The sequence below is a fragment of the Cajanus cajan genome, chromosome 5, assembly GCF_000230855.2.
Source record: "Cajanus cajan strain Asha chromosome 5, NIPB_CcT2T_4, whole genome shotgun sequence".
NCBI lineage: Eukaryota > Viridiplantae > Streptophyta > Magnoliopsida > Fabales > Fabaceae > Cajanus > Cajanus cajan.
Window position 1 is genome coordinate 43,136,646 of NC_138521.1, and position 14,842 is coordinate 43,151,487.

Sequence of the window (14,842 nt, forward strand, 5' to 3'; positions counted from 1 at the left end):
ATCTTAATTATTAAAGATGAGATTTGGCCTAGAGTTTTTGAGATCGAGATAATTCCTACCTTGTTAAGAATGTCCAATAAGTCATATGCTAGGTCACGGAGGTCGGTCTTACTTGGCTAATAAATAAGATGATCTTACAATCTCTACCATAAGCTTCTTGATAGATCCTTTTTGGTAGTTCTATCTTGGAGGTCTATCTCAGATTATACTCAAGATGGTACACTTGCATACTAATCCTGAACCTTTCAAGATTATGTAACTTGTTCAAATCGTCTCGATATATCCTTCTTAATAGATTCATCTCGGAGGTCCATCTCATATTATACCCAAAATGGTATAAAACATAATAAAGATATATGTTTCTATTACACATGGATATCTTTATGAATAAATAAAATAAAATAAAGTAATATTATTAATAAATTTAAATATATAAAATTCCCTGTTTTATGTTATCTTGATTATAAATACAATTGAATTAATTTGTTTCGCATTAAACATTTTGTCTTTGTCAAATATTTTATCTCAATTAATTTTATAACAATATTCCAAAACCTCGTTTAATTTTATAACAATTATTAATTTTATAATAAATAAATGAGTGTAGGTTGTTCTCAAAAGTCCATATCCTCATTTTTTATTTTACATAAAATCCACATCCTCGCTTAAATTCTTAAAAAAAACTTTAGATTTAATATATATGACTTTTAAGTACATAAAATCACCTACCAAAAAAATTACTATGTAAAATAGATAAACCACCTATTTTCTCTAAAACTTTTCTATGCACCCACATTGTGATTTTCTGAAAGAGAGTGATTAAAAGTTGTCATAAAAAGGGAAAAATTAAAAAAGGTCAACAGGTCCAAAATCAAAATCAATGTAATTATAGAGTAATTAAAAAATATTGTAATTGGTTGGTATTTGGATCGTGTAGAGTAGAGACAATAACAAATTATTAGAATAGTAATCAGTGATGCTGCTGTCATGTTGAGTAGGCAAGCATCTTCGTTGACCATAACACATTCAGAGAATCTGGAATTGGCAATCTGAACCAAACAAACCAATTTCTTTCTTTCCCCTTTCACAATCCCAAGGTCAACCAAATCTTGGTTTCAATCCATTCCACTTCTTGTATCGAAGCAGGGAAAGGTGGCAATGCTTTGTTGGTGATTTGTGAAACATTGATTGGTAAAGATGGTTTGGAAAAAAGGGTGTGAGGAAGTGGCTAATTCCAAGCCTCTGTTCCTCACGATCTACACTGTTGTCATCATTGGCATCGTCGTTTCCTCCTTCTACGTTTTCTCTGCTATATACTCAGCCAGCCCTCCTGCTGCTCAGTCTTCTGCATGGCTCTCGTCACTTTCGAGTATGTGGCTCCATAAAAATCGTGCCTTTTCTTCTTCCTCACTAGTTTTTAGCTTCATTTTTAAATGCCCATTTCAATTATTGGCGTTATTTTTGCTTAGATAATGGTGGTATTTGCTTTATATGTTATTTCGGGTGGTGGGGGATTGAGGGAATGTTAGAAGGTGTTTAGTTTTGGAGCATTAGCTAAATAAATACTTAAAATTTGTCTTGTTTTTGTGGTAGAGATCACTCAATTATTGTTAGAGATGGAAAGTTGATGCACATGTTTTCTTTTGGATATGAGATGTAGACTCTATTGACAGTTCAACGGTAGTGTCTTTGTAGGATACATTTTAGATATTTTAGGTATTTGATGCAAATCTTGGTTTCTACCATTATTTGTTAGGTGGAATTTAGACCTTAATTGAACATGCTTTTGCAGGCCAGGAAACTCCTGTTACGGATCAGACACTAAATGTTTCTAGGTCAGCAATGGTTCATACTGTATCCACTCCTTCCCCTGTGCCGCAAAATGATTTGGCTAGGTCTATATGGGATGTTCCACCACTCAATAAAAAAATGCCACCTTTGAAGGATTTCCGGTTGACCAAGGAACTGGTTCAGCAAAGGGTGAAGGATAATGTTGTGATAGTAACCTTTGGTAACTACGCTTTCATGGATTTTATTCTGACGTGGGCTAAACAATTGACAGATCTGGGAGTTTCTAATTTCCTTGTTGGTGAGCACTGCTGTTTAACTATTGTTCTATGTATCATACATTTTCAGTGGTGATGCCTTGCTAGAAATGCATAGCCAGCAGTTTGTATCATTGATTGTTTGAATTTTGAAACCTACCTTGTAGGTGCATTGGATACCAAATTATTGGAGGCACTGTATTGGAAAGGGATACCAGTTTTTGACATGGGTAGCCATATGGGCACAGCAGATGTTGGCTGGGGGTCTCCAACATTTCATAAAATGGGGAGAGAGAAAGTTATTCTGATAGACTCAATACTTCCTTTTGGTTATGAGCTGTTGATGTGTGATACTGACATGGTTTGGTTGAAGGTGATGTTCATTTTCACGTATATGCTTTCTTGAGTTAATTTGTTGCAATTATAATGATGATTAATATGCTTGCTTAGATTTTGATTAAAGATTTAAAAGAAGCAGTAAAATTCTATTGATTAGGATATTTTCTTTCTCTACAGTGAACATAATAGTTATCAGAGATTCTGTTCATTTTCTTATCCAGTTTGCTATAGCATTTAAATTCCCCTATCCCCTCTACTATCGTTTGTTTACCTCTATCTTACCATATACATATTATAATTTCTTATGATCTTATCTTTTACATCCATTATGCACTATCATCTTTACAATGTCTCCGAGCCAATAATGTAATTGTTATATGTTATTCCTATGACATATGTTCAATTGTGTTTGTTAAACAGAACCCACTTCCATATCTTGCTCGCTATCCGGAAGCAGATGTTTTAACGTCAAGTGATCAAGTAATACCAACAGTTGTTGATGATAGTTTGGAAATTTGGCAAGAAGGTGAATATTAACTTACTGTCACTTTTTTACTGTGGTTATGTTGGTTCTTTTAGCATATTTATTTTCTTCAACGCACACATTTTATGAATTACATAGATCATGTAACCAAGCATTTTCCAGTCACATGACATCTATGGACTTGGAAATTGCTTATGTGAATGATAGTCATCTTTTAAGTCAATTAATAAAAGCAGTTCTGAGGCATCACATTAGAGTTACTTGTTACCCGTATTGCATGCTTTTGATTAGAAGCTAGCAAATTGGTTTTCAATGCAACCATTGACAGTTGTCTGCACTGTGAAGGCTTTTTATTCTATTATTGGTCTTCCATGTACATAAAAATAAAATTAATCTTATGGAGGTTCACATCCTGTATCATGTTCTTCAGCATAACCAACTTATAAAATAAAATGGCATAGTCCGAGGCAAGCTTTTTCAATTTTTCTCTCCCTGTTAATATTGTTTTAGAACTCACAGTAACCAATCCATTGCTCTTACTTATTGCTTCACTTCATCTCTCATTTATTATGAAGGTTAGTTCACTTGTTATTTTGACAGTGTATTGATGATCATGTTTATCACCTTGAATAGTTTCTGGCGCCTACAACATAGGAATTTTCCATTGGAGACCTACAGAATCTGCAAAAAAATTGGCAAAGCAATGGAAAGAAATGCTTCTAGCTGATGACCAGATATGGGATCAGAATGGGTTTAATGATATTCTTCACAATCAGTTAGGTCCTTCTGTTGATGATGAAAGCGGGCTTGTTTTTGCTTTTGATGGAAAACTGAAGCTGGGGATTTTGCCTGCAAGTATCTTCTGTAGTGGACATACATATTTTGTCCAGGTAGGATTTTTTAATGTGCTATACCTTTGTTATCTTTCATGCAATTAAATATCTGTAGGAATCTTGATAGGACTAGAGAAATAATTTGCTTACCAGTTTGATGTAATACAACATTTATTTATATATTATGATTGCAGGCTATGTACCAGCAACTAAGATTGGAGCCATATGCAGTGCACACAACATTTCAATATGGAGCCACAGAAGGAAAGCGCCATCGATTGAGAGAAGCCATGCACTTCCTTGATCCACCTGCATACTACAATCCCCCTGGTAATTAGTTGCTGTTCCGCACTGAATTTGGGTGTGCAGACATTCACTTAATTTTTATTTATTTTAATGCACTTGTGTAAATACAATCTTTTCACTATTTGTCTTGTTACTTAAATCTTGTATTGAATGGTTTTACTCTATCTGCATTTAAGCTAGCATCATACTATGATGCTGACTTCTAAGTTTTACATGGATTGGTTACAGTTTCCTCTTCTGATTGATTAGCCAACGCTGTTTTGTGAAATTACAGCAACCTAACTTTTAGATGAACTTTTGCAGGGGGTTTCTTGTCATTTAAGCCATATATTCCAAAAAGCATGTTGCTAAGTGGGGAGCATAATATTGAATCACATTTTACTCTTGTTAATTACCAAGTATGTACGTATCAACCCATTGTTCACGTCTACATTTTAAGCAATACTATGTTGCACGTTATAATATTTTTTGCATGTGAGTTTTTTTCAGATTAAACAGATTAGGACAGCACTTGCAATTGCTTCCCTTTTGAACAGAACGCTGGTAAGAACTTATTTTTGGGGTCATACTTGCTTATTGTATTACATGTTAAATTCAAAGTGTCTCATCATCAACACTCTTGATTGTCATGGAAAATATCCACTGTTAATTAATATTTTTTTATGAATACTATTAAGTGACAAACCATTAATATTTATACAAAGGATAGACTATATTTTATTTTATTTTTTATGTCTCAATTCTTCTTAATAAATGTTTAGAAGTCTAATAAAGTCATTATATTAGACTAAAGAACTAGCTTGTAACATTAATTTTCTACACAGTCGTGCAGTGTAATTACGTTGTTTGCTTTATATAAACCAAAAGCATGTACATCAGATTCCTTTTATTGGCAGAAGAGAACCAATTGTATGTTTCCACCACAAGTTTATGCTGTATTGAAAGCACACATTCATTTCACATACAATTATTATTGTGACAAACACTAGTTTTTACTTAGATGTCCTACTTGTACCATACTTTTTATTTTATTCGGATAGACTGATCTTTGCATTCATCAGTATTATGTGTTTTAGGGTTGTAGATTGTGATTGTTTTTTGTCACATAATCATAAGCTACGGTTGAGTCGAAGATTATCATTGTATTCACCATTATTGGATAGGTTGTGAACATAACTATTACAGCTGTTATTTTCACATCTGCTCCATGGTTCCTTGGTGCTATTACTTCCCTTTTGCAAATATTATTGCTTTTCAATTATTCAGTCCGTGGAAGATAACTGCTAGCATAATTCGGCTACGAGTTTCTTCATTCCCCCTTCCCCCCTTCTAATAAATAACATTCCTCGAAAAGGTGCCTAAAGCTGCAAGCATCCCCACAACCCAAAATATATTGGAATAATTATTTGATGTCCTAACATGTTGAAATGATTTATATAAATGGTTTTGAATTTCAGTTTTAGTTGAAAATGTTTTTTGATAAGACAGTTCTAATTGAAATTTATGCCTGGTGGAGGTGATTTAGTTACTGTGGCTATGCTTGGTTTTATGATTGATAGCTTTGTTTTTTTATTTCTATTTTAACTTAATAAATTCTATAATTCTATCCTAAAGTTGATTCTTTGTGTCTGTTTAGGTCATGCCTCCATTATGGTGCAGGATTGATAGGCTATGGTATGGCCATCCTGGTATTTTGGAAGGCTCCATGACTAGACAACCTTTTCTCTGTCCTTTGGACCATGTATTTGAGGTATTTCCTATTTAAGCAGCTCCTTATCATTTTTATTGTTCATTTATGAATTGGATCATCTGGAAGATTTAGTAATCATCTCGGTGCTTTTGGATCCAAGTAGGCAAGTACCAAATATATATAGTGCAAAGGTCTTGAGTACAAATTTTATTCATCTTGTTTAAACCAAATTTGAAAGGTCTGTGGCATAAGTTACAATACTTTATTCAGCTATAAATGTTGTACATGAGCAATATGTTTCCTTGTATTGAGGCCTAGAAGGTACCAACAGACTTCTTAACTAAAAAATAAATAAATAAATAAAAATTCAAGAGTTAATATATATTTGTTCCCTGAAAGTGACAATATTTATGTTTAGTCCTTGAAAGTGTTGGTATATACAATTTGATCTTCGAATGTGTTAACTTGATCATATTTTAGTCTTTTCAGTGACTAACTAGTCCTTAAAAGTGTAAATACATGAATGTATTTCTTTTGTTCACATTTTGATTACATATTTGTGAAGAAAGGACTAAAATGTGAGGAAGTTCAGACATTTGAGGACTAAATTGTACAAATCAACAATTTCAGTTACCAAAAATAAATAGGATGCACTTTTAGGAATCAAATTGTATATCAACTAAAAATCAAAGTTTCAGAGATTTATGGTGTGTTCTGTTGGTCTGCACTCTGCAGGTCAATGAGAGACAAATAGAAGGTTTTTGTCATAATTGTAACAGTAGAAATTAAAATACGTAAACATGGATGGAACTAAAATTTAATGATTGAAATTAAACTAGTATTTCAACGATAGTTCTTTGTAACGTTGTTGAAAAGTTTTATTATGTAATTTTTTGTTGTGTGGAAAACATCTGATAATGTTCTGAAAGTAACCCTCAAAGCTAACAATTTTTTAGAAGTAACTTTAGAAGAATAACCTAAAATTAATTTAAATTCAATTCGTGTGATATTATAATTAGTGTCAATTACTGCCCGTGATACTGAATGAACTTTTCTCTTCATAGATTTCATTTATGCCCGTATCATTTCAAGAAGCACAAAAGAAATGGATCTTGAATGGGCTCAAAGTGCGGAAATTTATCCATATATGAACTTTCATTTGCGCTATATATCCCATTCCATTATTTCTATGATTTCTTAATAAAATCTTATAATGACTCCGGGTATTTGACTCATGTTTAAACTGGCTGTTACCTCAAGAGTGTACTTAAAAGTAAATAAGAAGATGCTTTGTTTTTATTTTTTATACGGTTTTTGAATTGTGTTTTCTGATTTTCTCCAATTCTGGTTGCCATGTTAAAATTTTTTTGTGTTCTCTTCACAATCTTATCTTCCTCTTCACCTCTCCTTTGTTTACATAATTGTAACATTTTATCATTTCCTTATGCTGCTACGGAAATGCACTATTCTGTAGGTCAATGTCATGTTGAAAAAGCTCCCTGAAGAAGAGTTTGGTCCTCAAATAGATATTAGAGAGTACTCAATATTTGATAATCCCTCAATGCCGTCAGAGGTAATAAATGTCTATTACATCCATCTTAAATCACGATTCTCGTTTCATAATTTATGTAACTTAACTTTTTTTCCTTGGTTTTTGAGTTCAGGTAAAAAAGTCATGGCTTGATGTTCAGCTCTGTAAAGAAGGAACCCGAGATTGTGATGCATCAAATAGTACCATTGCTGGGGGAGTACTTAAATTTCCAAAGCACAGCAATGAAGAAACGGTATTTGATTATCTATATCATGTCTATCCATGTAGCACTTAGGGTCTATTTAGGTAAACTTTGTCGGAAACACTTTTAGGAAAGTAAAATAGGAAAGAAAAATGGAATAAGCTTTTCCATAAGCCAAAATTAATTTATGCATGTTATTTTGTAGAAGTTCTGCTTCTACAAAATCTTATTTTGTAACTCATGCATGAGTTAGTTTTAGCTAATGAAAAAATTTATTTTTGATTTTCTTTCCTATTTTTCTCTGTTAGAAATACTTTTAGAGAAGCTTATCTAAACAAACTCTTTTGTTTAAATTTTTCTAAATCAACCTTATAAACTACATTTATATGATTATATCGAATGTCGAAACCTATAATGATTATATATCATTATATCAATTTCATCATTTCATGTCTATCCATATTCCATATAACACGGTTGTTTCTATGTGTATTTGCAGTTTATGAAAGTATTCTCATCATTCAAGGATGTTAAAGTGATCAAGTTCTTTTCGGTGCAAGACGCTTTCACAGGTTTCACCACCAAGGTAAGGACATTTTTCTTTTTCCATTTGAAGTTTCACATTGAGTTAGCCTTGAACTACAAAGAAACAGATGTTATCATGTGCTGATGCCATGCCTTTATTTTAAAGGAAAGGGAAGAAAAATTCAGAAATCGCGTTAAGAGGTATGTGGGAATATGGTGCTGTGTGCCAGATCACAGTCCCGGTCACATATATTATGATATGTACTGGGATGAAAAACCAGGATGGAAAGCAATTCCTCCCCAAACTTCTGAGGATGATCATCCACCATGGTGAAATCAACTTAGACTTTTGTTTGTTAAAACACTTTGATGGATGGGGGAAATAAGAGACAACCAAAGGTTATTTAGTTTCAAACTAATTGTCAAGCCAAGATTGTATACTTACACAAGTGAAGAATCTGTATCCATATTGAGGTTATAAGATATTCATAGAGTTTAAGCAATTGGTTCTTCTGTAACAATTAAGATTTTTTGTTTTGTTTTGTATCATGTTACCAATATTGCAACCAAGAGAAATGAAAGCCCGCAATTTCTTAGAGGGTGCACTTTTTGGTCATTGATGTCTTGTTTGATATTGTATTGGTTGTAATTAAACACCGGAGACATTCATTTGTATCACTCTTTTCTTCTATATTTTATTTTGAATAGAACAAAATTAGTGTTTGATTTTCTGCTGTCCATTGGCATGTGATTTAGTGTTTTTTTTTTTATCTTTTAAAAATTACAATGATAACATGTTCAAACTTTAAGACTTTATGCATATTATTCTAATATCTCACCAACTTTTCCCTGAACAAAATAAGCTAGGCATTAACTTATCAACGCATTTTTGCTGTAAGCAACAAGTTTAGATTTTACCATATGATCCAGTACATTTGTATGTAACTCTCCATGTTTTAATGATCAATTTATCGAATCTAACTAAGTCGTTTATTTAACGGAGTCATATGTTTCTAAGTACAATAATATTGGTGTATAGCAAATTATTGATGAATAGATAGATATCTAAAGGAAAATTTAATTTATTTTAAGAAAAAGAGTCAATAGGAGCATTTAGGGTTACAGTTGCATTTCATGTTTGCGAAACTTTCCATGATCGGGTATGTGAGGAGCATAAGTATAGTGATCATAGACATGACGCAATTGATCTCCATTCCCGAGCAAGATCGAAGCTTTCCATCAACTATGCTCTTCGTCACTTCAAGCAGTTCAGAAATTAATTGGAATTTGGCCAATTCAACATGCACTAAGCTTCTTCCGTTTCACCCAACAGCCTCAATTTCGATTTTGGTCTTGCATGGGATCCAATCATCCCAAATCCCTAAATGATATGCGAAATCCCAAACCTTCCTATACTCATATTTAGGAAACCCAAAGTGCCTAGTATTCTTGGTGAGACCCAAAGTGCTTTTATCCTTAATCAACTTATTATAGATAATGTGTTGATTGCTTTTGAGTGTTTCAATTTTATGAAAAATAAGACAGGTAAGCAGGGTCTTATGGCACTCAGTCTCGATATGTCTAAGGCCTATGACTGCAAAGTTGCAGAGAGCTCATCATGAAGAGTATTCAATCAACTTTTTTCTCATGCTCAATGGCATGTCGAGCAAGGAATTCCTACCTCAATTAAGGCAAGGAGACCCTCTTTCCCTTTTACTATTTATTCTTTATGTTGAGGCCCTATCTATCATGATTTTGAAATAGGTGTTAGTATGAGCTCTCTCCATGGCATTCGAATCCGCCCTAGAGCACCTACTATCTTCCGTATGCTTTTTGCTGAATGTCATCTTTGGGCATGCAACCCTTGAGGAAGCTAGGCAACTAACTAGAATTTTGAAAGTTTATGAAAGAGCCTCAGGTACGAGGGTTAATTTCCAAAAGTCAGAAATCTCATTCAACCAAAATTTCCCTAGCACCAATAGAAATGAGCTTACTCAACTTTTAGACATAACAACAGTTGAGAAGCATGACAAGTACCTTGGACTTCCAACTTTGATAGGCAGATCGAAGAATCAAATCTTCAATTTTGTTAAGAAAAAGGTTTGGAAAAAGCTTAAGGGTTGGAAAGAAAAAGCTTTATCCTAGGCAGGTAGAGAGGGTTTAATTAAAGTTGTGGTCCAAACAATTACAACATACATAATTGGGTGTTTTCTTCTCCCAACCTACATTTGTAATCATATTGAAAGTATTACAGCCAAGTCCTACTAGGGTGTGTCTATAACCAGAAAACTATGCAGAATCAATCATAGAAACTTGACATCACCAACTTGATCTAGAGGATTGGTACTGGGCACCAGATTAAAGTTTGGAAAGATAAGTGGATCCTTGATAGGGTGGATAACAGTGTGACATTTAGGGCAAATAAAGTGGTGAATGAGAACCTTTATGTGGCATATTTGATTGATTTTGGTTCACGAAGCTAGGATATACATATGTTGAATACAAATTTTACCATTGAGGAACAAAGGTAGGTCACAACCATTCCCTTGAGGAACACTTCACATCTTAACACACTATTTTGGACGAATTCTACTCATGGTTGTTACACAGTTAAGTCAGGGTATAAAATTGCTCAATCACTGATGGAGAATCACAACACCAGTCCAAGCAGGGTTCTAGGAGATGTTTGGAAGAAAATATGGAAGATCAAGGCTATTCCTAGATGTACCAACTTGGTGTGGAGGACAGTTAAAAATGTCTTACCTACTAGGATGAATTTGTCTAATAGGGGTTGTAATTGGACTTAGTTTGTGCTAGATGTGAGCAAGCAAATGAAACTATCACTCAAGCTTTATTGACATGTGAACAGGTTAAAAGATGGTGATTTGCATCTCCAATGGCTCTCAGGATAAATACCAATGATTATGCTAATTAATTTCATGGATTGTCTCCTCCAAATTATGCAACTTGGTTATGTAAAGAGTGTAGCAAACATTGCAGATTCTATTTGTGATTTGGCAATCCAAGAACTCTCTAATATTTGAAAATAAAATTTTTGATATGGGACAAATCCTTAAGAGGGTAAGCGCTCTCCATAGTCCTCATCTAGATCATTCTCTTAACAATCAGCCATCCCATCATTTTCGGAAGCCACCACCTATAGGCTACCTTAATGATGGAACAAGCTAGAAGAAGTGATGGATGTTCTTCTCCTTGCTTCCTCCAATGTCCACATGTCTTCCTTTGAGGCTCCAATGGATGAATGTGGTTCCAAAACTCGTGAAGAAGGTGTTGGATCCATGGCTAGTTTGTCTCCCAAGTGAAGCAGGAAGAAGCACCAATGCACAAAGGAATGATTCCTTTATGAAGGAGCTTATGAAGGGAGAACCTAAGGTTCTCAAGGACTCTTTGAGAGAATTTTCTAAAGTGAAAACTCATATATCATCAAAAAGTGGTCAGCTACAAGTGTGTAGGGTATATATAGGCGTGGAGAAGCTTGTGGGAGAAGTTAGGCTAACTAGGATTTAAAGTGAACCATGGTATGGTCACTTTGACCCTAATCTTCCCAAATTTGAATTTGAAATTCAAATTTGGGTGCCTTGGTTTGTCACACTCACATCGCACACACTCATATGGACCTTGTGTTCATTTGCAATGTGATTTAAGTGGCATTTCATTTGGATTTGAGACATGTGAATGGCACCTAGGCGTGACCATTCATGCATGCTTCAAATTCAAATGAAATGCTAACCTAAATTACATTCTAGTGCACATAAGGTTCTCTCTACCCTAAAAATGTCCTACACTACTTGACCTAAAATACAAGGTCAAAAATAAACTATACAATAATTCCTAAAATAAAAAGACAAAGGAAATGAGACCGATATTGGCTATGTAAAGCCTATGGTCAAAAACACCTAAAATACAAGGCAAAATGAATATAATGAAATAGTCCTAATCTATATACAAATTTTCTAGGCCAAGCCTCAAGATGTAATGGCCCAAGTGAAGAGTAGCTTCGGCCTAGAAAGCCCACTATCCTCCAAGCTAGCCAATCCCTCATGTATGCTCCTAGCCATGGCCATAGTAATTGGGCCTTTGGCCTAAGGTCTTCTATTACTTAAGGCCACTTTTGATGCCTCTATTAAGGTAGGAAGGGGAACTAAGTTCAGGGTAATTTTTAGAAATCACCAGGGGGAAGTCATGGCATCTACAATTACCTTTGTTCCTCATCGTTGCTATCCCCTATTAGTAGAAGGAATGGCCTTCAAATGGACAATCTAGATGGCTTACAAATTGCTACTTTCTAATGTTTACCTTGAATTCGTTTGTCAAGTCCTTGTTAGTTGTTGGAAGAAGGGTCTTACAATCGAGATTGCAATGGGACGGTGAAAATAAATTAAAAACATGAAGTTGCCACCAATATATATTTTATGAAAATATTAATAAAAAAAGCTTAATAAAATGGCCTTTGAAAATCAAATTTTGAGTTCAGGAATTGATTACGTATAGGGAATGTATTAACACCCTACGACATTCATCCTAAGATGATTACCTTTAATTAATTAAGCAAATCAATTATAACTTATAAAATATTTATCTCACCCTAAAATATGAAAATATTTTGCCTAGGCCCAACTCAGGCCCAATTTCTAAACACACTCCCTAGCTTTACTAAATGTCACCCCCCTTTCCCTACTGAAAAAATAGAAAATGGGATGATAGACTATGGCCAAGGCCAAGAAATCCAAGAGGTGATATCTTAAAAGAACCAAGAGGAATGGGATGATCTTAAAGACCTTTTCATATGTTTGTACATATAGTAGTTTCTTTGTATAGGCTTATTTTTGCCTTTATATTTATGAGGCACTTTACTTGCTTTTATTAGTGATTGTATATTGTTTTTAGGATGAGTTACTTGGAGAGTTTAACTCCATTTAACCTCCTTTTTTGATACATTCATTTTCTATTTTTTCAGTAGGGAAAGGGGGGTGACATTTAGCAAAGCTAGGGAGTGTGTTTAGAAATTGGGCCTGAGTCGGGCCTAGGCAAAATTTTGCATATTAGACTCATTTTACTCCTAATTTTTCATAGATTTGATTTAGCTAGGTCTCATCATCATTTGATGAACCTAACTAAACCAAATCAACAATTTTTGAAATAATTCAAAGGAGGAAATGGAGCCTTGGCCGCCTAGCTCACTTGTTTCTCTTTGGCCGAAATTTCTATGCTACTCTTCTTGGTTTTTGAAGCTTGCCTTCCAAGCTTCTAAACCTTAGCAAGTTTGGCTGACCTTACCATGGTTCTGAAGTGAACCATGGTCAAGGTTAGCTTCTCCTACATGTTTTAGAAACCATAGATGGTTAGCTACACCTTACCATGGTTCCTAGTGAACCATGGTTAAGGTTAGCTTACACTAGAAGCTACCTCTCCTTATATATTTGTTTTCTCTTCACTTGTAATCACTTTTGGATATTTGAGAAATAAAACTTCAGATTTCTCTCCCAAATGTCTCTCCTAAAACCGAAGAGAATTTTCTCTCTAAGGTTCTCACCAAAGGTTTTCAACCTTTGCCTTGGTTCCTCAAGCTTCATTCACAAGCTAGGAAGTAACCGAACCAATTCCATTGTTTCTCCACCATTGGAGAATCCTCCAAGGTGTTTTCGCCACCTCAAGGAGTTCAACCTCAAGAGTTCTTCGGTCCTTGCATGGAAAACTTGAAGAATCAACTTTCTTCTCCAAGTCCTTCCATCATTTTTGGTATCTAGAGCCCAGTGCTCTTGAGGTTTTGTGTTCTAACTTTTCTTGTTGAATTCGTGTTGTTTCTTCCTTCTCCTATGTCTAAATATGTGTTTGTTGCATGGATCTATGTCTTCTAAAACATTTTGATGGATCCTATATGTCATGTGAAGTAAATTGATTCATGTTCTTGCTTGTTCCTATGATGGAGAAGGTGAGGAGGAGTGATAGTTGACTTCTCCTTAGCTACTCCTTAAACTCGGATCTTCTTCAAAGGAGATTGAACACGAAATGATGAACCAAAGAAGGAGGAAGTATCACGGATGGAAAAGGCTTAAGCCTTGGATGGAAGCATCCAAGCTCAAGGATCAATGGAGAACTCACTTCAAAGAAAAGGAAGAAGGTGAACTTCCTAGGTTTTGAGGTGAACTCTTGGTGACTTTGAAAGGAGAAACTCGGCACTAAAGGCTCTCAAATTTCATTCAATATTCAAAGTGAGTACAAGTAGCTAGTCGGATAACCCTAAGTGGAAGCTTGAAACATATGAAATTTTCAAGCCACTTCCACTAGTACTACACGTGAGAGGCTATCAAGGATTTAGATATACCTGACCAGCTTCTTAATACTCCCTCCAAGCTTTACAAATTGGTTTAAAATACAAGAGATTTTGCAAAAATGTAAACTAGCCTAGGAAAGCAATAAATGGCGGTTTTGAAGACCAATTAGTGACGGATTTGTTGTTGAACTTTTCTAACACTTATTCAAGTGTTTAATCCGCCACTAATCCTTCAAATATGATGCTCCTGGACCTGCAAAAGAAACACAACAAAAATATTAATGGTGGCTTCCTCACAATGTGAAAGGAATGGTCACTCAAGTGAAGGAAGTTTAGGAAAAGCTAGGTCACTAAATTAGGTCAAAATGTTGTAGTCTTAGTGTCCAAACTTTTCCTACTCTTTGTTGAGAAATGCTTGATCCTTGAGCAAGGATTTGAGGCCACTTCCAGCACAGAAAATTTAAGGAAAGAAAACAAGACAAGCAACAAAGCACAATTTGAAAAGCTTATACCAAAAATGAAGAGTAATAGGTGTATATGACAAGACTCAAAGAGGTTCAACAAGTAAAACTGAAAGTTAAGACTCCAAATA

At 34.5% G+C, this 14,842-nt stretch overlaps 1 protein-coding gene across 1 annotated transcript; it reads left to right on the top strand.

Annotated features, from left to right (window-relative positions):
* Nucleotides 1-963: 963 nt before the first annotated feature.
* On the top strand, nucleotides 964-8,681 carry LOC109792065 (arabinosyltransferase XEG113). The gene is made up of 13 exons (XM_020351451.3): nucleotides 964-1,369; nucleotides 1,793-2,089; nucleotides 2,213-2,418; nucleotides 2,805-2,910; nucleotides 3,502-3,758; nucleotides 3,896-4,031; nucleotides 4,311-4,405; nucleotides 4,497-4,550; nucleotides 5,644-5,757; nucleotides 7,172-7,270; nucleotides 7,362-7,481; nucleotides 7,930-8,016; nucleotides 8,122-8,681. The coding sequence occupies exons 1-13, from the start codon at nucleotides 1,198-1,200 to the stop codon at nucleotides 8,287-8,289; spliced, it is 1,911 nt and encodes a 636-aa protein (XP_020207040.1). The 5' UTR covers nucleotides 964-1,197; the 3' UTR covers nucleotides 8,290-8,681.
* The last annotated feature ends 6,161 nt before the right edge of the window (nucleotides 8,682-14,842 follow it).